Raw genomic sequence first — 23987 nt, 5'->3', positions numbered from 1 at the left:
ATTCATATTTTCAATTTTAGACCTTGTTTTTTTTTAGTTTCAGATATTTATTTATTTATGGATTTAAATAAATTAATTCATATTTTCAGTTTCAGACCTTGTTTTTTTTTTTTTTAAGTTTCAGATATTTATTTATTTATGCATTTGAATAAATTAATTCATATTTTCAGTTTCAGACCTTGTTTTTTTTTAAGTTTCAGATATTTATTTATTTATTTAAATAAATTAATTCATATTTTCAGTTTTAGACCTTGTTTTTTTAAGTTTCAGATATTTATTTATTTAAATAAATTAATTCATATTTTCAGTTTTAGACCTTGTTTTTTTTTAAGTTTCAGGTCTTTATTTATTTAAATGAATTAATTTATATTTTCAGTTTTAAAACTTTTTTTTTAATCTACTGATTTTTTTTATCGTCCCAAGGTCCCCATTTTTATTTGCAATTAATCTGTCAAATTATTTTCTTAATTATCCAATTCATTGTTTTGCCTTTAAAATGTCAGAAAAAAATAAATAAATTAGCCATCAAAATTCAATAGAGCTGAAAGTGATTTGGCTTGAAGAAAAAAACAGCTTATCCTGACATTATAAAGCGAGAACCAGAGAGTGTTTGATATTTTTGGACACAAACAAAACAAAATGATTGCCAATTAATTTTCAGTTGATCCACAAACTGATTAATTGACTTAATCATTCCTTCATATGCACAAATCGAGGCCTGAAAGAGGTGCACGTCACTTCCCACGCAAAAGTAGTGATGTATAAAAACAGACTTGATGGGAGAAACTCTGACCCATGCTTACGAGAATTTTGGAAATGGGAAATTGGCGACACAGATGGTGAGGTGGAAGCCTGATTGTAGAAATTGTTGAATATTTTTTGGCGCACATCCTTTTTGACTTCTGTTCATACCCACATTTTTAGTATGGATCCTAAGCACTGTTTTATAAATGAGACCCCAGATCTAATACTCAAAGTATACTTTTTATATGGACCAGCAGGGTTACTTAGTGATGTGATGGAAGAATCATCAAAAGTTACTATTACAGGTAGCATTACCACAACTATACTTTATAAACCTTCAACCTTCAACAGCTTATTCTTAGATTTTGCTGGAGTGAGGACTGGTCCATTGCCAGAACTGCAGTATCTCAGTCTCTTTCCTAACAGCTGAGGAAGTAAAGAAGCAGCTTTTCTTAGCTTGTAGAGAGTTTGGACTACATCTCTCATGGCTGACATTTAATGATAGTTAACTTAAAGAGACAGTACACCCCTAAATGAAGAATACACATTTTACCTGTAGTGCTATTTATTAATCTAGATTGTTTTAGTGTGAGTTGATAAATATTGTAGCTGTGGAGATGTCTATGACCACATCTATATATCTGTCAAGATAATCCACAGAATTTGTTGGGAGGAGTTTCATGTAAGAGCAACAGAGCTTCTCCTGCCAACTGTATCACTGCGCAGAAGGAAGCGTGCATCTACTACTAGCTCACCTAGCACCACTGAGCTAGCTAACATTACAGCTCAGCCAAGGAGGACGGCATTAATGTTACATATACAGTATACCATATACAGTACCATTGGGTGTACATCTCATGCTGTCCAGGTATGAGCCCCTTGTCCATGAGTAGATGCACTCTTCCTTCTGCACTGTGATACGATTGAGGGGTGTCGTTCAGTAGAAAGAAAATAGTTCAAACATAAAATTGCTCACAACAAAGTCTTTGGATTATCTTGAGTAACAGGGTCATGATTTTTGTTGAGACATTGCTGTTGAGTTTTTTAAATGTATTTTTTGACACTTTGAGCACCACAAGCTGAGTGCCATCCAGGTTGGTTATATTGGGGAGAAGGCAGCCATCTCTATGGACAATATCTCCAACACTCTGCAACTCACTCCGAAACGATCTAGACGGATAAATAGCACTACAGGCAAGAGGAAGGATATGTATTTTTGATTTGGGGGTGAACTGTCCCCTTAATTTGTAAAGAATTTATAAACAAAAAATAAAAAGTGCTTTATGGCATGAGGGCAAAATCACCAGCAGCACTAGTCCAACTTGGTGTTATTCCTCTAACCTAAAGAGCCCTGTGCTCTCAGCAAAGACTTGTTAACTTGTTCATTTTCCGCCCCACAGGCAGGATACAGGTGAAAACAGGTCACAGCCCAACTCCTAACCCTGGGGAAAGCTCTACTTGCTACTCCAACATCCAACTAAGGCAGCTAACATCCTGAAATGACCTCAGGGCTTGAGTTAGCACTGCCTAATACTTTGCCCTTTGAGCTTCTATCTAGGCTAGAAGCTTCGCCACACATGAAGCCTCCACTGGAGTCTGACTGGTGTCAACTTTCAAATGTATCTTCAAAAACGTACAGAATCAGACGACATAATCACAGTTACCTGAAATCCTCTGACCTCTTTATTCCACACACACCATTCAGGTGGCAAACATGGTGCAATACAATCATGACCTCCTGCTTTTTGTATCAAATGTAGCTGGTGGAAAACATGTACAAATTGTCAGAAACTGTTTATTATGAAATGTACAGTAGACTAAAGATTTTGCAGTAACTTGAATTAAGGTTTGTGAAATGAATTCACACCAGCAGTCGACGTGAAACAGCCCTCCCTTTAAGGCTATGCTGAAGCAAGACGCAAGAGGCTGAGCACTAACTGGCATTGTGTCTCCTCCCGTCCTATTGAAATGATTTTCCACATGTAAAAATGACTAAGACCTAGAGGAGGTTTCCAAGAATGGAAAGGCACATGTCAGTGTGACACTTTCAGCCCAGAGCGGCTTCACCAGAAATGTCTCTTTGACTGGCATTTTGCAGAAATATCCAGTGGAAATTCTCCTGCGGATCAGCTTCAAATAGTTGGTGAAAGCCATTATGACTGGTTCAGAAAAAGAAATGTTGCACCTTTTTTTTTCCTTAACGATTGTCAGAGTTGTTAGGTTCAACAATAAATAACAGAAAATGACTTGATCTATTGGAATGCAAGGTGTAAATTAAAACTTGAGCTCTACAAAGAATAAAAACTGTTTGCATAAAACAGATATACAAAAGCCTGAACATGAGGACATCTGAATAACATAATTTATCTTTGCTTTTCTTTACAAATACTCAAAGACAGCACATGATAGAAATACATTCTCTGCCCGTCTGCTGTTCAAAAACAGAACCAGGCAGGCAATTAGGCAGATGAGTGAGTAGACAGAGAAGCAGATGAATGAAAAAAATATACAGTATACATCCCATTTACGCCTGACAAATTCTGTCCGTTTCCACAGTGTAAGCTGCTCAGTTCCATCCCCACAGTGTTTGGAATAGCATCCCATCTTCCAGGCGTAGTATCCCAATTTTCCTAATTGGAACTCTGAATGGATGGCTGGTTTTATTCCTTTGGGAAACAAGGGGAAGAAAGATCCGAAAAGGCTCTACAGGCGGCCGAAAAAAGGCACTGCAACTGGTCAAAGTCTGCGTCTGTCTCACATCTCTGCCCTCCGATTGGTTCCCTTGTCGTGACCAGCCGTGTCCTCCTCTACTTCCTCCTCTTCCTCCTCGTAGTTCTCTTCCTCGTTGTTCTCGGCCTCTTTTCTGTGATCCCCCTCCTTTCTTGGTCCCTCCTGGTTTTTTACGTCGTCCTGGAGCAAATCACAAGCACACAACGAGACTATTTAACATCCAATTTGGGATTTTTCTCCACCAAAGATGATCATTTCAGACATCAAGACAAAATTTAACTTATATGGAAATTACATTATTCGGCTTCACACTGTTTTAACATGCCTATTTCCATTATAAACTCAATTCAGATTTCATGCCATTTCACAATTTAGGAGTGGAGACAACCAAGTATGGAGGCATTTTTGCTCTGTGGCCGATAAACAAGTTGCTGACAGTGACAGTAAAGCCTAGTTCACATTACACGATTTTCACCGCGATTTTGACGTTGCAGAGGATCTTGAGAGCCACCTTGGGTTGGAGGTGAGTCGGCAGATAGTCTGCCACGACGAGTCCTCATGTGTGAACAAGCCTATGAGCAAGTCGCCCCCTCGTCTGTGACTGAGACTGGCACGCTAGAAAACTGGAGAAGTCTGACACGACTGACAAAGAGCATCAGCCAATGAGAGGCGGGATGACTTTGGGCTTGTTTCTAAAGTGGATTTGCTTATTTGGGCTTGCTCTCTAAACGTCACCTTCCATTTAAACGCACGATAGTCGCTTCTTTTGGGCTTGTTTCCATAGCCCTGGTTGCTTGTTTCTCTGCCCAGATCTGGCAACACTGACAAGCCGGCATGCAACAACAATGGCGGCGTCCACAGGATCACGGGGAGCGCGTTGTGTTTGGACCCAGGCCCTGGAGGCAGATCTGATTCAACACTGGGAAGAATATCCATGCCTTTATGATGTGTCGTCTCCAAGTTTGGTGACGTCACCGCGTTATCTGGGGCTCTGTCGGCGAGGGCTCGGTGGAGAAATCTTGTGGTGTGCACACACAGGTCGTAACGCAGTTGGTGACAGGAACACACATTGCCAGGTATGAACACTCAAAAGATTACGACAGTCTCTGCGACGCAAAATCAGGGTGAAAATCGTGTAAAGTGACAACAAACACGCCCACACTTAGTACTGTTAGTGGTGGAAACGCTAAACGGACCTAGGGTCTAGGTACCATGTCTGAAGGGTTACCGAAAGTGTTTGGTGGAAACGGTGCTCATGCTTTGTGCCTTTGTGATGGAGGGAAAGGTGTTAACACAGTAGCACGTTTCTCCTGCTTATCTGTCTAAAGGATTGTAACATAGAAATTTGACTCTATTGAAAATAAATGGAGGCAGATACACTTGTGCAAAGGTTCAACTGCAACACCTCATGCCGGACCAACTGTGCAGCTGCGGATGAATGAAGCTGAATGAAGTCAAAGCTCCACTGAGCTCAAATTACAGAGAAACATAAGCACGTTCACTCATTGGGTGACCGGCAGAGTATGAAACACAAGTCAGTTTAAGGAGTGAGGAGACTAAGGACCTTACAGGTACACAGCACAGTGTTCCTGGCAAAAAGCTAGGGATTATAAATTAATTAATGTCACTGTCTAAGGAGGTCAGGAGTCAGTTACACAACAGGGCGTAGTAGGGAGGCAAATGTCTTGCTCGAGGACACCTCAGCAAGGTGGGCTGCAGGTTATCAGAAAGTTTGTACATTACCCAACTCTTAAAATTAAAAAATCACCTAATAAAAATATCAAGACCAACCGAGCATACATCATCCATTTTATAACACTGTAGTGAAGAAGTAAATACACTACACTAGCTTTTTATTTAAAGGTAAAAAAAAATGTGTGTGAGCCTCATCATTCAAACAGATTTCCTCCCAGGACAAACTGAATAAACCAAGTCCAGGTGGGGACCCGACACTCCATCAGACTCGACACCTGATCCCCTTCATTTAACAGGACACACACGGACGAGGTTCAAGTTACAGGGACAAAACACAGGCAGGCACACACATCTCCAACCCTGCGTAGCAACACAACTAATATGTCACTGTTGTAAATATCTGCAGATGTGATACCAAAATATTTTATTGTGTACAACAGGTGCTTTCAACTCTGTTTCTGGGTGTGATATTGCGCAGGTAAGGAACTAGTAAAACATCCCAAAGAATAAAAATGGACTCCCCAGTAATGACGAAATGGATAATAGGGTTGGGTTGGTATGAGGAAAAAAAAAAACGGTCCGTTTTTTGTAAAAAAAAAACGCATCAAGTTGGTAATACCGGATTTTCGCCACTTGGGGGCGCAATTGACTCATTTAAAATAAAAAACGACCTTAGGACAACAGAGTGACAGTAGCAAGTTGTTTCTTTTATTCCTTACAAATAAATTTTGCAGCTTACTCAATCAGTGCAAACAAGGGTTGCCTCCTTTGTCTGGCTCAAAGCCAAAGTGTTGCCATAGCGGCGCATTCTTTGATTTTGTCGAGACTAAATTGTCCGCCATTATCGACTCCCCCCATCACTATTAAACAAACTCCAGGCTACAGTAGAGGCGCCCACAGACTCGGGCGTACTATAAGCGGAGCGGACTGTAAAAATGTCCGTGAAAATCCCTGCGATGTGAAAAATACATGCCGAACAGTCTTTTGTGTGACACTGGCGCGCGGAGTGGAGTCCGCGCGGTCATGCTTTGCGCGCACAGGGCATGTGGATGTCCACTTTTACCGGGCGAACCTCCGTGGCGTCCGCTCTGCATACGTTCCGCCCGAGTATGCGGTCCAGTCGGTCTAAAAAAAATACCAAAAAAAAAAAACCCGGTCCAAGACGGAGTACCGAACCGAATTGGTATTATCGAGAACCGACCCAACCCTAATGGATAAAAATTATTATTGGTAACTGCCTAAGCGGCAACCATCATGGCTGAATTTTCAAACTGTGAAAGTACGTTAAGATGCAGCCTTTAAACACCTATTCCTAACAAACAGCGAGTAACAGCAACATTCAAGGAGCCTACTGAGCCCTCAGTGAGCCTAAGGAAAAGCTTGCTGTTGCTCAAAAAATAGGTTTGAGGTGCTCAAAGCTTTGCCAAAAAAAAGAGCCAGAGCAGTTTTTCAAACAAGCGACACATGGCATAGCCTGTTTGCTGTCGCATGGAGGTGTTACATCTCTCACTTGGATGTGATGCCAATGAGTGTTTATTCACAACAGGTATCAAACTTAACAAAGCTTATATATGACGAGGAACAAAGCAAGACACCTAATCACAATCCACCCCATTCCCATGAACCCCAAATAACAGCTTAAATATCGTCAATAGGACGGTCCATCTCCTGAATAGCACAGAAATGACGGATGAGCTGAAAGTCAGGTTTAATATTAAAAGACAGAAGGAGAGATGCCTATGTAAAAGGCAGGTTCAGAATAAAGAGGTTCTTTATCAGAGTATATACTGACAGTTTCAGTACTGTTTTAATGAAGATGTCCTAACCTGCGCTGTGAGTCTGCTAACAGGCTAAGTGAGCAACAGCTAGTCGTTGCTAAGGCTCGTTCTGGGCTTGATAGGCTTACTGTCTGCTGTTATTGCTTGTAGCAGTTGTGCACCATACATTTCCCATGATACACATGCAGCACCTTACAGGTTAATGTTCAGCAAGCTTTGAAAAAACTATTACCAGTTTGGGTTGAGGGAAGAATGCGCTACTTAACGGTATATTACAATTTCTGATGCCTTGAGGAGAATCCAGAAATCGTCTGACTTTGGTTTCCCTCAGAAAAACCCACCTGATCTATGGTCTCCTCATTATATGGATCCTCTCCTTCCTCCTCCACCTCCTCCTCTCTCTTCTGCCCACCAGCTATGTCCTCCTGAGCCTTTGAGACATTACCAACGAGACAAAAAAAAAAATCACTGACTGATCAATATTTACACCTAAATTCTACTAAACTCTTCCATATGACATGCGTTTCGAGAGTGAATCGGTCGTTCCTACATGCACGTTTTGCTCCATCATATCTTTTGTGTCACTGTACTTTACTCAATATGTACAGAATTCGTCTGAGCATAAGAGTCACACACCTCGTCCTCTGCCTCCTCCTGGTACTGATCATCCAGCGTGTCTTCCTGTTGATCTGGGTTTCCAGCCATCTGAACACACACAAGTTAAAAAACACAGTGAAAATCATCTCTTTCACCCAGAAGTCTCCAGTTCTCACACTCTCACAGTTTCATCATGCCACCCTGAGCAGTGTTTGTGTGTGAGGCTGTAAATGCATCACTCTCTCATCCCAACTTCTGATCTCCTTCCTCCTGCTGTAACCTGTTGATGCTGAATATAGTGTCTGTATATGTGACCTATGCCCTGTTTCTCCTCCGGCCTCCTACTCACCACCAGCCCCTCCTCCACAGCAGGTCGTTCAGGGCCCGGGTGAGTGTCTTTGTGCTGGGCCGGCGCTGCTGGCCCCTCTTCCTCCTCCCCCACCCCCCCCTCCTCTTCTGCGACCCTGTGCTGCGGCCGCTCGTCCTCGGCCTCCTCAAACTCGTCCTCTCCCTGGTTGTTGGGGTCATCCTCCGGGTCCAGATCACCGACTGCAGCACCCTGCAACATTTAGAGAGTGAGGAGGAGATGGAATAATAATGGCGATAGTGGGCTCATATTTGCATAAGATACATGGTGCATTAATATTAGAACAAGAGCAAAGGATATGATAAAATGCACGCAATAAAACTGCAGTGTGGAGGATTTATAAGTGAATATGTTTGGCAGATAAAACTCTGATGTTGTATTAATTGCCTTGTTGGAATTCAGGAGCTTTAACACATCACTGGGTTGACTGACAAGTGGAAGATGGATGGAGGGGAGATGAACATGGCAGTGGAGGACAGTGGGTAGGAAGGATGAAAGTATCGATTTGCGGATGGATGGCTGAATGGACGTATGACACACGATACGCCGGTGTGAATGTTAAGTGACTGAGTGAGCTGAGGGGATAGACAGATGATGTGTTGACAGAAGGGAGCAACCCGGATGGATAGACAGTCACCTGCTGATGTGACGGCACTCTGTGATCCACTTCTTGGTTCTCCTCCTCCTCGTGTAACATGTCACCGTCTGTTAACACACAAACAGATCCACTGAATATGAACCAGGGCTGGGCGATAGACAGAATTTTATTTTCAATTATGAAAACAAGATAAAGATTAAATGATTATTGTTCTGTTTTTCGTTTCGCAGCAGCGCTCTCTTTTTTGTCTTCTGTTATAAATCCAGTGCAGCCCTCTCCTTTACAGCAGTGTGGCCAAATTGGCGACCTTCTCGCTAGATTTAGCAACTTTTCAGACCCTCTGGTGACATTTCTAAAAATAACCCGCTGTTGAGCTCTCATTACATCACAAGGCGGAGCTCTCAGGATGGCTGCAAACATTATTCACAGGGGCATCACCCAAATGTGTTGATTAGGGTAATGAGAGCCCTGTTTCCACTGAGCAGTTCAGTTCAGTTCAGGACACTTTTTTTCTGTTTCCACTGTGAAAAGTTGTGGATGGTACCAATGGAACCGTTCCATACCGTCCCAATTTTTGGTCCCCCTCTGTTGGGGTACCTAGCACACAGATCTGGTACTAAAAGGTGGAGCTGTGAACACTGCAGTCTGTTGATTGGTCAGTAGAAGATGGTCACTCTGCTCAGGGCTGAGTTGTGGCTGGTTTTGAGGCTCAAGTAAACACTATTCATACTGTGCAGAGTTTTCTTACTGTAACTATAAAATGAAAGGATGTTTTGCTGCCTCTTGCAGCAGCTGGAGCGGTAGAAAAAAATTACTTAATTCACTGGGCCAACTGCCGGCGACTTTTTAGGTGGAACGTTAACTTGTAGTTTTATTCAATGCATGAGCTGATGACGTGAATCCATCAACACACCTTGAATTTCACTGTGACAACTTTGACCATCACTTTAGTTTTTATATGACTTTTAGTAATGAGTGGATCTTCATGTGTTAATATATATAAATTTCTACCGGATTATGTGAATTGCATATATTCTAATCCTCAGGGGGAGGAAAAAAAACCCCAAAGCGTCGGGAAGCATTGTACCTGTGGGCTACAGCAACACTAAACCCCTGAGCTTGCCTGAGAAGAGCTAGATGCACAAACCCGCTATGTTTAAATATCCCATGGAGAGAGACTCTCACTGCAGCCTGTTTTATTTTGCTCTGAAAATGTCGGCGTGCAGCCTCGGTCTGTGGACGATAAAACAAGGAAGCAGACTGATAAAGGAGGAAATACAGTGATTGACAACAACCCCGCCCACATGAAAGAGTACTGTTTGCTTCCAAGGCTAAAAGACTGGAAGGCATCCCTTCCCCCCACAGCGTTCAGGCGGCCTCCCACGGCAGATTCGACCATGCTTAAGTAATAAATAATGCTATTGACTGTTTATTGCTACAGATATCTGACCACACTCAGACAGAATACCAATTAGCATGGGGTCAAAGTGCCTGAGCAGCACTTCAGTGTGCATTTTAGCCTGCTGTGCATGCTGTGTATAAACAAGCACAAGCTGCAGTTCAGGAATTATCAACAGCAGATTATTATGATGGAGAATTATATTACTGACATTAGTGTTGTTTATTTTTGTTGTTAATGACAATATTTCTGTATTTAAGTGTCTTACTGTCACAGTAAGAATTACAGCCAATGAGCCACCTGCAGTTGAATATATTCATAGTTCAAGAAAATCCACTTTTAACATTTTTTAAAAGTTAAATAAATGCATGATGTTTCCACAGTCAACGGGTAATCATGTGAAATAACTGTGATTTCAACACTGACCAATCATGATTCTGATTTCTGCCATAACCAAGCAGCCCTGATATGAACCAACTGCTACTGTGAACTCATCTAACACCATCAGACAGTGACAAACATTCAATGATACTATATTCCTCATATGATGTCATGATAAGCATTCTTAAGTATCTGACTGTTGAACTGGATCCAAGGACTTCCTACTAGCGATCTTCCTGTCTCACCTTCTTCATCGTCAGTGTGGCGGTCCTCTTCCCCTTGAACGATATCATTGTCCATGTTCTCGTACTCGGCCCTCTTCCTAATGACAGCAATGACAATGACAGCGCAGTCAGAAGAGCACAGGCGTTACGAGCCACTTCACTGCAGAGCTATTAATATCAAGAAATATGCACGTGTACTAGAGTGTGTTTAAAAATGTCCTGCTTGCCATAAAGCAGTTTTTGGTAAGCAGCCCTATTTTGAGCAATTGATACTGTATATTGTTTGAACTGTCCTAGTCTGCACTTTCATTTACACACCTGCATATTAAGACAAATAGAATTTTCCCCTTTGTCGTTGCACAAACTTAATCAAAGCGTCAAATGTTTCTTTATGGATTATGGATGTTTGTGTTACTGCCAGGCTCAGAGAATAATTAGTTTGCTGAGTGGCAAACATGGCAGTAAAATTACTGCATCTAGTCTGCAGGAGGGAGACTTTGTTATTGCTCAGGTTAATCAGTGCGATGCTGGTCTCATTAAGTGTTCCTTTTGAAAAAGATAATTAAGAAAATGGGCGACAGCCATCGTTGACTGAGCTGCAGACTTTCCATGTGGCTTTTGGGCTGATGTAGATGTAGATAAAGATAAAGAAGTGTGGAGTCTGCATGTTTCCTTCCATGTCAGCGTGGGTTTTCTCCGGGTACTCTGGTTTCCTAAGGTATCCTAAAACCTGGATAAAACTAAAATTATCTGCTTTGCTTGATACCTCTGAGTTAAAGTATTTAATTTTATTTTTGTGATTTGGGCAAAACCCTCCTGCACCCGAATTAAATTAATTCCAGCTCTGATTCAAAATCTGACCTTTGGTGCTCCTCTCTGAGCAGCTGCTCCCGTCTGTCGGCCTCCCTGTGGTGCTCCTGCTCTCGCTCCTGCTCCAGCTTCAGCCTCTGCTCCCTCTCCTTCAGCACCTTGTCTCTCTGGGCCTGCAGGGCCTCCTGTCGCATCTGGATCTGCCTGCGCTCCTCGGCCCTCTGAGCCTCCAGGCGCTGCTGCTCCTGCTGCTGCTCGTAGGCCGACTTCACACGCTCCACCTGGGCGTGCGCCTCGTGCTGCAGCTGGGTGTCCTGATGCAGCTCCGGATGGGGACCCTTTGGAGAAGACAAACAGATGGAAGAGGACAAATATGTAGAGCAGCGGGAAAGTATTAGAGCAAATTAAACACACAGACCTGGTGCTAATTTGAGATATAAATGTGGACGTATGGTTTAATTCATCTGTTGGGAGAGTTTAATCGATGAAAATGAAATAAAACAATGAGCACAGCACATAATGAGCAGGCTGTCATTAATCAAAGAAGTAAACAGCGAGGGAAGGTTGTAATTTATTCCAGCTCCTCTGGGAGTTAAGATAAATGATTCGCACTTAATTTAAGCAGAAGCTGTGTCCCTGACATGGCAAAGACATGTGACTAATTTATGATTACATAATTTGTTATGTTGCTCAGTTAAGCTATTTTGAAAAAAACTTAACGATACCATATACAAGTCACTGTAAACTAGGTTTGGGCCGGTGTAAGGTTGAAGCTCGCACATCGGATCAGACCCACAAAACCAGAAATCGACCCACTCTAAACTAATGACACTCAACTGAGATACAGAAAATCAAAGCCCTTTGGATAAAACTAATTAGTCTAAACCAGTTCTGACCGGTTGTTGCTCGTGTCTCTGTTGGTCCAAGGCATTCTCGTCTGGCTGCTCCTGCTCCTCCTCTTCCTCCTGCTGCTCATCCTGCGTTTGGTCCGGGTCCTCCTCCAGCTTCTGAGGCTGTCCCGCTTGAGCCATCTCCTCCTCCGCCAGCTCCCTCCTCCTCTCAGCCTCTCCCTCTCTGTCCTCCTCTTTGTCTGACAAGGTGTGCTGGGACACGGTGGGATGGGACTTGAGCTGGGACTGGGCTTGCATCTCCTCCTGTTGATGGTCCAACTGAGGACAAAGCAACAAGAGAAATAATAGGATGTGTGTGTTTTTATACTTACAGTGTACCTTTTCTCTTGATAGTAATGTGATTCGAAAAATCCCCCTTTACCCTGGACTCAGTGTCCTGGTGATCCTGGTGATGGTCCTCATGGGCAGGCTCGTCTTTGTGTGGCTGTTCCAGGATTGCGGCCTGTTGGGCTGCGTGAACATGGGACTCGGGCGCTATGGCAGCTGCTTGCGGATGCTGGGGGGCATGGTTTTGTTCAGGCTGTCTTATGTTTGGTGCCCTGTTCAGAGACTCCCTCAGCTGCTTGTATTCATCCACCTGCACCTGAAGGGACCAACACACACACACACAGGAGAGCTTAGAGAGAAAAGCCTGGGAAAATTGTGAGATGATTGTGACAGAATAGGCTGGATATCGACTGAAATCTTTCCATACCAGTGCTGATATGACATTTAAGTTATGATGCCTCAAGCTGAAACATTTAAACATGCTTTTCTACAAAACCTTTGTTTCCTACTTCAAAAAGAAGCCAACAAATAGTGATGTCTGAACACACTGGCCTACCCAGCCCTGACGCCCTATAAACATACTGTAAGCTATTAAATGTGAGAATGTTTCAAATAGGACTGAACCAAATGTCGTTTTTCCCCCCTTACAGTTTAAGCATCTATTGGGAGTTTTCAAATTACAGTTTGAATGTCTGTCATCATATTTTATGATGTAATCACCCTTAAAAAATTGAGTGAGTTAAGTCTTTTTTAACAGTTTATGAAATTTGCTATAATAGTGTGCAAGCCTAAATAAATATTTTGTAATTGTGGTTATAAAAATGTAATTTATGGTGCTGTTAGATTGCTGCCAGACCACCACATTGATACAGTCACATGCCTTCCTTCTGTGCAGCAAGCAGAAGAGCAAACAGTTGTTTGACTGGTGTGAAAATGTTGTATTTGAAGACTAAACGTGAACAAATATGGACAGAAGCAAAATATTTCATTAGATAAAAACTTGTTGTAAATTATTATGTCTATTTTGCCCCTCAATTAATTTGATTTTTGGGCCTTTGAACACCTTAATGTTATCGTAAATATTTGACTCACACGAATCGGACACAATCCTACACAGCCACCACTATAATCTAATTCTGCAAATAGCATTATACTAATAATGTTAGTGTAGCCATATCTTTACCTGACACTGTACAGAAATACCAGGATTAAACAGAGTGAACAAACATGGAAAATTGAATGTGGAGTTAGAATTCTACTGTCAAGGTTATGAATGGAACTCTGAAGCTTCAAAGTATTCGGTACAGCCCTAGTGTCAAATGAAATGTCTTCTAATGTTCGGGAAGCATGGACAACTACCACACAAGAAAGTTATATATAGCCATTGCTCAGATGAAGGGCTGCTCCCTACTAAGTCGACTAAACATTAGTTAACCAGAAAGGTCATTAGTCGGCAAGATTTCATTGGTCACTTAGTCGCAGGAAAAACAAAACTTGAAACTCTAATAGGAGCTGCACCTTCTCAAAATAATCAAAACCTATATGACTGGACCATGTGGGAATTTAATTTGAAAGGTCACGTTAATTTCCAGGGCTGGTACCTGCGGTTATTCCACAGGCTAGTTAATAACATGTCGGGCAGGAAATCCAAAGTGTGGGATCATTTTGAGAAGGTGAAGGACGAACCCAAGGTGATATGTAAACTCATCTTCATTGGTCGACTACAAACATGACGTATCATCTGAAACATGGAAGTAGCTACATGCCCATTAGCCACTTACGTCATTAACAGGCGGCTCGCTCAGTGTGTGACGTGCACTTGTAGATAAAATATAGGCCTATATTAATGAAGGTTCATTAGTACGGTTTTGTATTTCTCTGTAATGTAGCACAGTGTTAACAATGTTACTGATACTATTCTTTCTCACACCTTCAACTCAAACCATTGTGTTGCCCCGCCCAAAATATATCATTTAATAATTAAATTAATATTGAAAACATGTGGGTGACTTGTTGACTAATGGCCCTAAATGATGAGTATTGGTTGACTAGGGGGGCAGCCCTACTCAGACGCTAACTCACCTGCATATGGAAAAACACATTCATTTTAACATTTGAACACTTCTCAAATCGTCCATCCAGTTTAGACCAGTGTACCATTAAAGGACACTATCTTTACACACACACACTCTCTCACACACACACACACACACACACACACACACACACACACACACACACACAGTCAAACTCAGCCTGAGGGTTAAATTCTAAAAATTCTTGCCAAATTCCCTCCCTCTCTCTTTATCTCGCTCCACTCTCTCCATTATATCTTTCTGGCTGATTGGCTGGAACGTGCTTTAGATGTACTGCTCTGACAGCCCTGACTAAACTAAACCCCCTGGAGGGAAGCAAAGAGCTGTGTGTGTTTGTGTGCGTGCATGTGTGTCCGTCCAACCAGAAGCCCTGAAAGCAGGACAGGCTTTAAAATAAATTAGCAAATACAGACAGACACACAGAGAGAGCTGAGTGACTGAGTATCTATTAATGCAGACGGAGAGGAGGAGAGCATTTCAAACAAATCAGTGACGCACTGTATATTCAATAAAGCATTCAGGCATCTCAAAGGTCGGTTTCAGGGAGAAACAGCAAACATCTGATCTAATTACCCAACGACCAAGCAACACCTCGGGCATCTTTATTTCTCCTCCACTGGGGATCATACAGTCGGCCGCAGTAAACATTGTTTCTGCTTTCTTGAGAAGGTTAAAGGAAAGGTTAAAGGAAGTCTGAGAGGAATGCAGAGCAGGACTTACTCTCCAGATTGAAAGTATGACCTTGTCTTTCATCAGCTTATTTATATTATTGACAAACTGTACAGCAGCAACACAGACTCTCCATCACCTGGCTGTTTTACTCCATTAACACCGCCTTACTCTCTGTAGCCTCACTGCTAACATGCTAAACACACAAACCCATTTCTCATGATGAATTAAAATGCATCTCTTCAGCCTTTCCATATGTCAAAGTCTCTCCTAGAGCCGCCTTCAATTACTCCAGGTAATAACATTTGCACACTTGATGGGAAGAAAATTATGTGACTGAAATACTTGTGATGCAGCAATTTAGCATCAATCAGCTGTTGTGTTCAGTGACTGGAGTGAACAATGAGGCTGCATCTCTACAGTGAAGTCCTACCTGAGCTGCAGCCAGCGCACTCTTGTGGTCTTCCAGTGTCAGTGCGAGGTTGTCGTGGGCTGCCTTCAGGTCCTGATGCCGAATCTGGACACACAGGTGCGACCAAGACACATGAGTGAACCATTTATCTTTATGTAAGGCTGAAATTTAACTACCAGAAATCTTTCTTTTTTTCCCCGTAATTTTACTGGCACACATTCATGACTGACAACTTTCCTTCTTCCATTTCAAAGAGGTAAATTATTTGTCTCTTCATACTAAAAGGAAGTCGACAGACTGCGAAAAGACAAACTGAACAGAGCAGGTTTAGTCTCACCTGTGCGTCCTGTAGCTGTGTGTGAATGTCATGGTGGGCTTTCCTCAGCTGTTTATTCTCCTCTCTCAGGTTATATACATTATCTGCCATCACACAAACAACAAACATTAACAGAGAGCATGCAGCTAAACACTGGACACATAAAATAAGAGCAATACTCTACTGCAAAACATCTGGAAAAACAACTAGGACCACTTATGTTTTTCATGTTTCTTTTTTTCCTTATGACTCATGTCACAAATTCTGGTCCCACAGCATTATAAAAATTTAATTTGACGTAATGAGGCTCGAGGCAGAGGATGATTTTAAGCACATACTGAATGGTGCAGTACAACAAAACATTGTTCTAGTGTCGATCTAAAAGCCTGCACATAAAACACTCACACTACTTCAGACATGCAGTATTTTATTATGTCAGAAGGTGGAGACAAAGTAAGAGTGTTAAATGACAGCACCACAACAGAGAGCTGCACTGTATTTGTGTGTGACTGAGTAGTGTTAAAATACATTTGTGTGTGTGACCATGTGTACCTTTGAGGTGGGAGATTTCCACCTCTTTCATTTGCTGCAGTTTCTCGTAGTGCTCTTTGTGCTCGTCCAGCAGCCGGTTGTGGTCGTCACCCTGGACTTGGTGCTGCTCCTGCAGATCGTAAAACTGCTTCTTCAGGTCGTCGTGCTGATTCTGACACAGAGGGGAAACTACTGTCATCATATGACAATATGTAAAGCCTATATGAAGGTTTCTACAGCTTGAGGCAGGTTAGATTAAATACTTGGAATGAAATTTAAGAGCAGTTTTACAATAACTAAAATTGTAGTTAGTAAAAAAAACATGAAGCGGGAACATTGCGGAGAATAAGTCTCTTCTCCCTCATTCAAATTGTATAATTGTTGGTATTTTGTGACCGTGCTCAGACACCACAGTGCATCTGCTTTCTGTTTAGACACCTGAATGTTGTTCGGATATCTGTTCGCGGCGGACCCTAGCACTGCAGCAGTGGGGGTGGAGGCGTTGTGGAGACGAGGGTAGAACAGTTTCTAAATGCTGGGCACCCAATCTGTACAACATAAAACTTTGGGGACTCAACACTTCCAGATTCACACTGCTAGCAAGTAGCCTCTCTGGAAGGCTAGTGACTGAAAATTCAGTTTTCTCTGATTTGACATAGTGACAAATTTAGGCCAAAGCAAGTGTAATCTTTGAGATGAAAAGGTCAACTTGGGCTCAAATTGAAGCTCATCAACTTGGGACGTTTTCTGTGTACAAGTGAAGCAGTGATATTAAACACAAAGTGATGAAAAATAATCATTGTTGATGAGAATTACTTGTCAAACGGACAGTCATTTTTGTTTTTTTAGGGGGGATGCTGTGTGTGATGTGTTGAAATAAAATGGCAGCAAGCCCCAAGATCTTATTTTGCTACTTTCCCCTTTGTGTCAGGGTACTCCATGCCAAATTTCATACTTGTATGACTATATATGCCATCATAGTGCCCTGATATTTGCATTTACATCATTATGCCAGAGATATGTCCCAAAAAAGGGGACCCCTGAGACCAGACAGCCCTGAGTTGGGGGTGCTTGTTATCAAGTTGTGACGGCCCAAAGTACAGGCTAACAAGAATGATAAAAAATGAAAAAGAGGTGAGGGCTGGACCTGGCTTCTGGTCTAAGAACTGACAAATATCTGGTGTGTGCTGGCAGGTTATCTTAGCAAACTTGTGTTTCTGTTGTGCTGAGTTTGAAAAACTTTATGCATTGCTTTGTACCAGTTTCAGTCACGCTGCAAAATCTTGCTTTAATGGCAATTTTTTGGGTTAATTTTGTACTTCCCCATGTTGTCTGGGGTACAGGGACAGCTAGCAGTGGATCCAAAGCTCTGAGCAACCCAGGTGCAAACAAAATATGAGTGTTAATTCTGTTTTCCTGATCTGCATGATATTAATGCAAAAGGCATTTAGTGATTTTTTTTTTTAAACAGATGTTAGATAACTAGTTATTTTGACATTTTACACTGCAACACCCCCTCCCCACATACACACACATAAAAGAGAGGAAGGATGTAGTGTGGTAAGGTGAGACGGTGTGTGTAACAAAGACAACAGGAAGAAAGAAAGTTAAACATGAGGTTATGTGTGTGTGTGAATGAAGAGAATAAAGAGACCTACAGTGTGACAATGTGTTTGTGTGTGAGGGGATTATCATGATTTATACCTTCAGCATCTGATGTTGCACTTGGAGAGTGTTGAGCCTGCCGCTGGCCTCTTGCTGTTTGAACATAAAAACAAAGGTTATGAAGAACTTTCATGCTTCTGTGGTTATTGAGAGAAATCAAACTAGTGTCTGTAGGCTCACTAAGATCTGTCACAACACACACATTCTGTCATTAATCTGTCACAACGGATCACAGTGAAGAGATGAATAATGGCTGATGGCCGCAGTTGTAGCAGCAGGATTTAACAAAGCAATACAAGCTGACTGAAAACAATGGTCAGGTGATACGAGACAGACTATACTATAAGTTCTAAGACAGTTTTAAATGATGATATTTAGTCACAGCAGCCGTGGCTACTGTGTGGAAACATACCTTCTCCTTGTTGAGTAACTGTTGTGCGTCAAGTTTATAAACCAAGTAATCTAGAAAAACAGAAACACCACAGGTCAATCTTTTTTACAGTAAAGTAAGTGTGTGTGAACTTGGTCACTAACTTGCTTTTGAGCATGAGCTCCAGTCTGATGCCAAGTAAACGCCATAAATCCCAAACTTCAGTCCACCGACAAAAATGAATCATATCTCCCTGAATCATAAGCCCTCTTACACATCTTTATCTTGTTTGAAAATAAAACACATGCTGTTATAGGTCTGCACCGCTCAGCTGCTGCAGATGGTGATGTGGAAATGTTTAAAGGAATACGTCACCCACAAAATGATCGTTTGTGTATCAATTACTCACCACGAGTTACGTTAAATTAGTGAAGAGAATGTTGTTTTTCCCGCATGCCTTCGCAGTGAGCAAAGAACCCAAAGCAGGAGAAAAGTCTTGATGACTTCAAGTAACAACAGAACTAATTCAAAGCATCCGTTAACAAACTCACACACAACTTGTACAGTGTAGCTCAAGTGTTATGTTATGATAGCTTTATTGGTAGATTACTAAATGTCTTTTAGATGTGAGTGTGGTTTAGGTAAGTGATAGGAGGCAGGGTCAGCAGTGAAGTCACATTGTGGGTTGGTGGTAATGACTCATTAGCCGCTATTAGCCGCACCTAGAGGGAGAGCTTTTGAGAGGCCTTTGAGCTGAACTGGCAAGCCATGAGGGAGACGGCGGAGGCAAGACACTCTGAAGACAAAAGAGACTGAGAAAGCGTTTGACACTGACAACCCACCACAAATTATCTAATACAAATGCACTCTGAATAACCACAAAGAAGAGCTAGCTGGCCGGCCGATTGGTCTGACGGAATGGTATCCGAGGGGTGTCCAGCGGAGTCGTCCGGTCTGAGCAAGCTGGTCCAAGGAGCGAGTGCGGTGGCCTAGTGGTGAATCAACCACACCCCCCCTCCAGATAGGAGACGTCACACTCACCCAAGGAGGTCCAGGCACATTTCTCACGTCTAATACAACACGTAGGGAGAGGCACTGAGTAACAGCTAGCCTTAGTCGATGCGGTTTCACGAGCCAGGTTTAGCATCGCAGCATAACGTATCATTTACCCAGTATGCTCAGGACTTCCCAAACACATGCATTTTCTTTAAAAACGTAACATTTAAAAAACTGCATGAACAGTCTCACGCACAGACGCCTTTGAACTCTGCTCAATGGAATACACACGCAGAGTTCAGTGCTTTAAACAATGAAGTTTTAGCAAATTAATGCATGTGTTTGAGAAGTACTGAGGATATGACTGGATATATGAGACTTGGATTCTACTGCAGTTGTGTGTGAGTTTGTTAACAGATGTTGTAATATAGTATTTTGTTCATTGTTGATGTATGTAAAAAACTAGGGCTGTCAAAGTTAGCGTATTAATAAGGAGTAAACACAAATTCCTTTACGTCCTCACTAATTTTTTTTTTGATGTATGCACATATACGTTCTGTAATTATGACCCTCAGCCCACCCTGTAGTTTGGGAAATCAGGAGGCGATGCAGCAGTAACGCTGTGGATGGCAAGCAGAAACAAACATCCGTGAGCAGAAATGGATAAAGAAAGGCGTCTTTTGAATGGCGCGTTCAGCGTCAAAGCTCTGCCAGATGTTTCTCTCCACAAGACCAAAGTTATTTGCATTTGCTGTCGATGTGACGTGAGTTACCACCGGAGTACGCTCAGCTGTTTTTTAAAAAACTGGATGTTTAGTACATTTTTACTTTGTGTTAGTTAACTAAGTAATGTTACTTTAAGGTCAATATGTCAGTCTGTTGTTGCTTGTTGGGCTTGAGTTTGCCATGGTATGCTTTCAGCATATTTACATTAAATTTGAGGTTATTCTGGAGAATAATCTGGACAGTATTTGCCATTATTTTGGATTGTTGCAATAATAATAATAAACATACATAAGCATATTTGTCCACTACGACGTTGATAAGAGTATTAAAAACATAGAAAATGTCCCTTTAAGGTACATTTAGAACAGACGAAAATTAATTTGAGATTAACTGCATGGACAATCATATAATTAAATAAAAATAAAATAAAATCATAAAATAATAAAATAAAAATAAAATTAAATATTTGAATGGAATAACAGTCCTAACAAAAAACCCAAAGTTTTCTTCACAAATTAAATATAACACGGGCTGAGAAATTGATATGCAAATGATCATTTTGTCGGTGAAGTATTCCTTTAAGGTAAAAACTTGGTTAAATACTTACATTATATTACATCGCATTACAATTTATTCGCACATTCGCACTTCTATTCAGCAGATGCCTTTGTCCAAGTTGACTTACAATAGTAATTTCACAAAGATCTGAAGTGTAGATTTTATTTTTCTCACCTTCTTTGGCCTTTTTGTGCTCTAACCTCTCCTTCTGTAGAGACTTCTCTAACCGGGAGCGATGCTCGTACACCACTGAACATATAAAGCAGAGGTGGAGGGAGACAGAGGGGATAGACGAGGGGAGGGAGGTGGAGAGAAATAACACAGAGGATTAGTGAGCAGCAGTTTGAACTCTGTTTGCAGCAGGTGGAAGGCAAACTAAACAAAAACAGAGGTGTAACACAAACATGTACACTGCACAAAACATTTACACACACAAATGCTTACACATTCATTTTTAGAGAGGAATAGGATGTGCATGTTATGGTTAATATGAGAGCCAGGTGTGATGTTTATTTAGCCAGACTGTGATCTCCAGACATGACAGCTCCTGTATCCGCAGACAGCTGTGGTATTCCTCACGAGGCCGGTGGTCAAAAGGTATTTACAAATACTACGAGTTTGGTTCAGGCTGCTTCTGCGCCTGGTGGGTGGCGTCTGACACCAGCAGTAGTACAATCACGAGGAAGTATATGTGATTACAGGAGACTTTCTGAGAGTTGACTGAGATCCCACTTCAGCTCTTACACTCACTTGTAATCTCTCCAGCAGTCCTCTAAACTCACACACGCTGTCACACGCATTCTTTGTTTTCCCGCCATTTTTCACCTTCACAAGATTCAAGATTCAATCCAGTGAAATGGAAATAATCCCTGCGGGGAATTAGAGTCATTGTAGCAGCAGAGCACAGACTGGAGATAATACAGTGTAATACAGTGTTGTGAAGCTGATACAACAGATAGTTACACACACAAACAATGCAACAGATGAACAGCTAATGGCGGGTTTTCATCCTGCAGGTCTGTTTTATTCAGCTGCTCTATTCATCCTCGCTTGTGTTCTTTCACATGAAGCCTCACTGATTGGCGATCTAGAAAACTCCGGCGAGCCTAAGCTATCTATAAAATCAGATCATCAAGGCTCAGTGTGCCTGTGTGTGTGCGTCTGTACATGTTCTGGCAGAAGGGAGGTTGGAGCAAATAACAACCACCAAATTAAACAAAAGAGGAAGGAAGAGGAAGAGGAAGAGTAGGGGAGATACAGGAAGAAAAAATATTTTGATAAAACAGCATTTAAACTGCAAACATGCTCATACACTGCAATGTGATGCCTTAAAAAGTGAATATGTATATGTATGTCAATTGTTTTTGTCCATGACTGTTTACGCGCATGCTAATTTTCCATTATTATTCCGAATATAACTGAATATTCCGAATTTCATAAGTGCCATGTAAAAAGCAAATTCAGTCTGGATATCCTGAAGTACGCCTTTTACCAGATTTACCATTTTCTGATTAAGACATGTGGGATCAGGTTTTAGGAGCATTCTTTGGGCATGTGTGCAGCGCATTTGGAATAAGTGTCTCACTTGGGGTTTTTACAGACGTTTGCAACACACAGTGTCTTGACTGTATGTGGTTGGCTCTGTGCAGCCTCATGAATACGTTGTATACAACCCAACTAACCAATAGTTTACAAGGCTGGTGTAGAGATGCTTGCTCAAAAGAAAAGCCCAAATTTCTCATTGGAAGGAGAAAAACAGCTTTTAAACACTATGAAAAACTTTGATATTAATAGGCTTTTGCATTTGTGCAAAATTGCGACAACCTCTTCATAAATGGTGCTTGAAGGAAAGCAAAGGAAGACTGTGTTTGCACAGTCCAACATGTCTGCATCTGGTGGAAAACTTTTTTTAAAATCCTATTGTAATGCACAAAAGCATGGCACCATGGCTCGGTCTTGCACAGGCACCTGAGACCAACTCTGTTGCTGTGAGCCCGCTTTTGTTGTGCATATGCATAAGTAAGTAAGTAAGTAAAAAAGTCAGTAAAATTATTTAAATAGCGCTTTTCGCAGACATAGGTCACAAAGTACTTCACAAGGGTAATATACAACGAGAAGAAATCAAAAAGACAAAATGACTGCATGAGCAGCATAGTTAAAAGTGCACAACTAGCAAAACTATTTGTACACACACAAGGCAAAAAGAATAATTCACACTACACAACAACAATACAAAGAATTAAAAAAAAAAATACAGCTCTGGTACATACAAGTTACTCAAACGCCTGTCTAAAGAGGTGTGTCTTAAGATGGCTTTAAAAAGAAACCACAGAGTCAGCAGATCGTAAAGAAGCAGGCAGAGCATCCCAAAATTTAGGTGCTACGGCCGCAAAAGCTTGATCATCACACTTCTTACGGCGAGTGCGAGGGACAGACAACAAATGTAGCGTATTTGATCAAAGACAGTGGACTGAGGGATACGGGTGCAGGATAAGAGGGAGCCTGACCGTGTTACGCTCTGTAAGAATGAGAATTTTGAACTGGATCCTATATTCAACAGGGAGCCAATGAAGGGATTTTAGTGTAGGGATAATATGAGAGTGTCTGTTTGATCTAGTTAGTCGTCTGGAAGCAGCATGTAGTGTAAATGCAAAGTTATTACAGAATACAAAAGACTCTCTGTTCATTTATTTATCCACACTTTCATCACTGGTCTCATTCGACAATCAGCAATTAATAATAAACTAGTCCATACCCATTGATTACAGCATACCATACCATGACTTAGTCATACCAAAAATTGGAAAAAAACAAAACATTGGGCCACAGGGGGAGCCACAGCGATCGGTCGCATTTTAGCCATTGTTAAGCATTTTTCTGTTGTTATAGCGCCACCCAATTGCCAATTAGAGTTAAATTTCTCCAGTCACCTTGAGGCGTCCTGTTCTACATTTCTACCAAGTTTAATAAAAATCGATATGGTGGTTAGGCCTAGATAAGAAATTAGCTCTCTAGCGCCCCCATTTTGTTTGACCGGGTCAATAATGGAGGGGTCCCCTCAGATTATGTGTGGTCATATGCCTACAAAGTTGCGTGGTGATCGGTGAAACCCTTGAGATGTTATACACCTTTATGTGATGAGCCACG

The 23987-nt window shown here is 41.6% G+C and overlaps 1 protein-coding gene across 2 annotated transcripts in view; it reads right to left on the bottom strand.

Moving 5' to 3' along the window:
* Positions 1-2404: 2404 nt before the first annotated feature.
* Positions 2405-23987, bottom strand: part of golim4a (golgi integral membrane protein 4a) — a 32707-nt gene continuing 11124 nt past the window's right edge. The window contains exons 2-16 of one of the 2 annotated variants that reach the window (XM_050070478.1): positions 21015-21089; positions 18603-18652; positions 18230-18283; positions 16547-16697; positions 16016-16098; positions 15700-15783; positions 12596-12817; positions 12220-12492; positions 11375-11661; positions 10535-10611; positions 8549-8616; positions 7894-8103; positions 7584-7652; positions 7289-7378; positions 2405-3654 (exon numbers count right to left, since the gene is read on the bottom strand). In XM_050070478.1, coding sequence (XP_049926435.1) covers positions 3499-3654; positions 7289-7378; positions 7584-7652; positions 7894-8103; positions 8549-8616; positions 10535-10611; positions 11375-11661; positions 12220-12492; positions 12596-12817; positions 15700-15783; positions 16016-16098; positions 16547-16697; positions 18230-18283; positions 18603-18652; positions 21015-21089 — 1949 coding nt within the window. In that variant the 3' untranslated portion in view covers positions 2405-3498. The remainder of the gene's footprint in view (positions 3655-7288; positions 7379-7583; positions 7653-7893; positions 8104-8548; positions 8617-10534; positions 10612-11374; positions 11662-12219; positions 12493-12595; positions 12818-15699; positions 15784-16015; positions 16099-16546; positions 16698-18229; positions 18284-18602; positions 18653-21014; positions 21090-23987) is intronic. The other variant, XM_050070487.1, reaches the window with a different exon arrangement.

Source organism: Epinephelus moara, chromosome 2 (assembly GCF_006386435.1).
Source record: "Epinephelus moara isolate mb chromosome 2, YSFRI_EMoa_1.0, whole genome shotgun sequence".
NCBI classification, from domain to species: domain Eukaryota; kingdom Metazoa; phylum Chordata; class Actinopteri; order Perciformes; family Serranidae; genus Epinephelus; species Epinephelus moara.
This window is presented reverse-complemented; position numbering and strand designations above follow the sequence as displayed.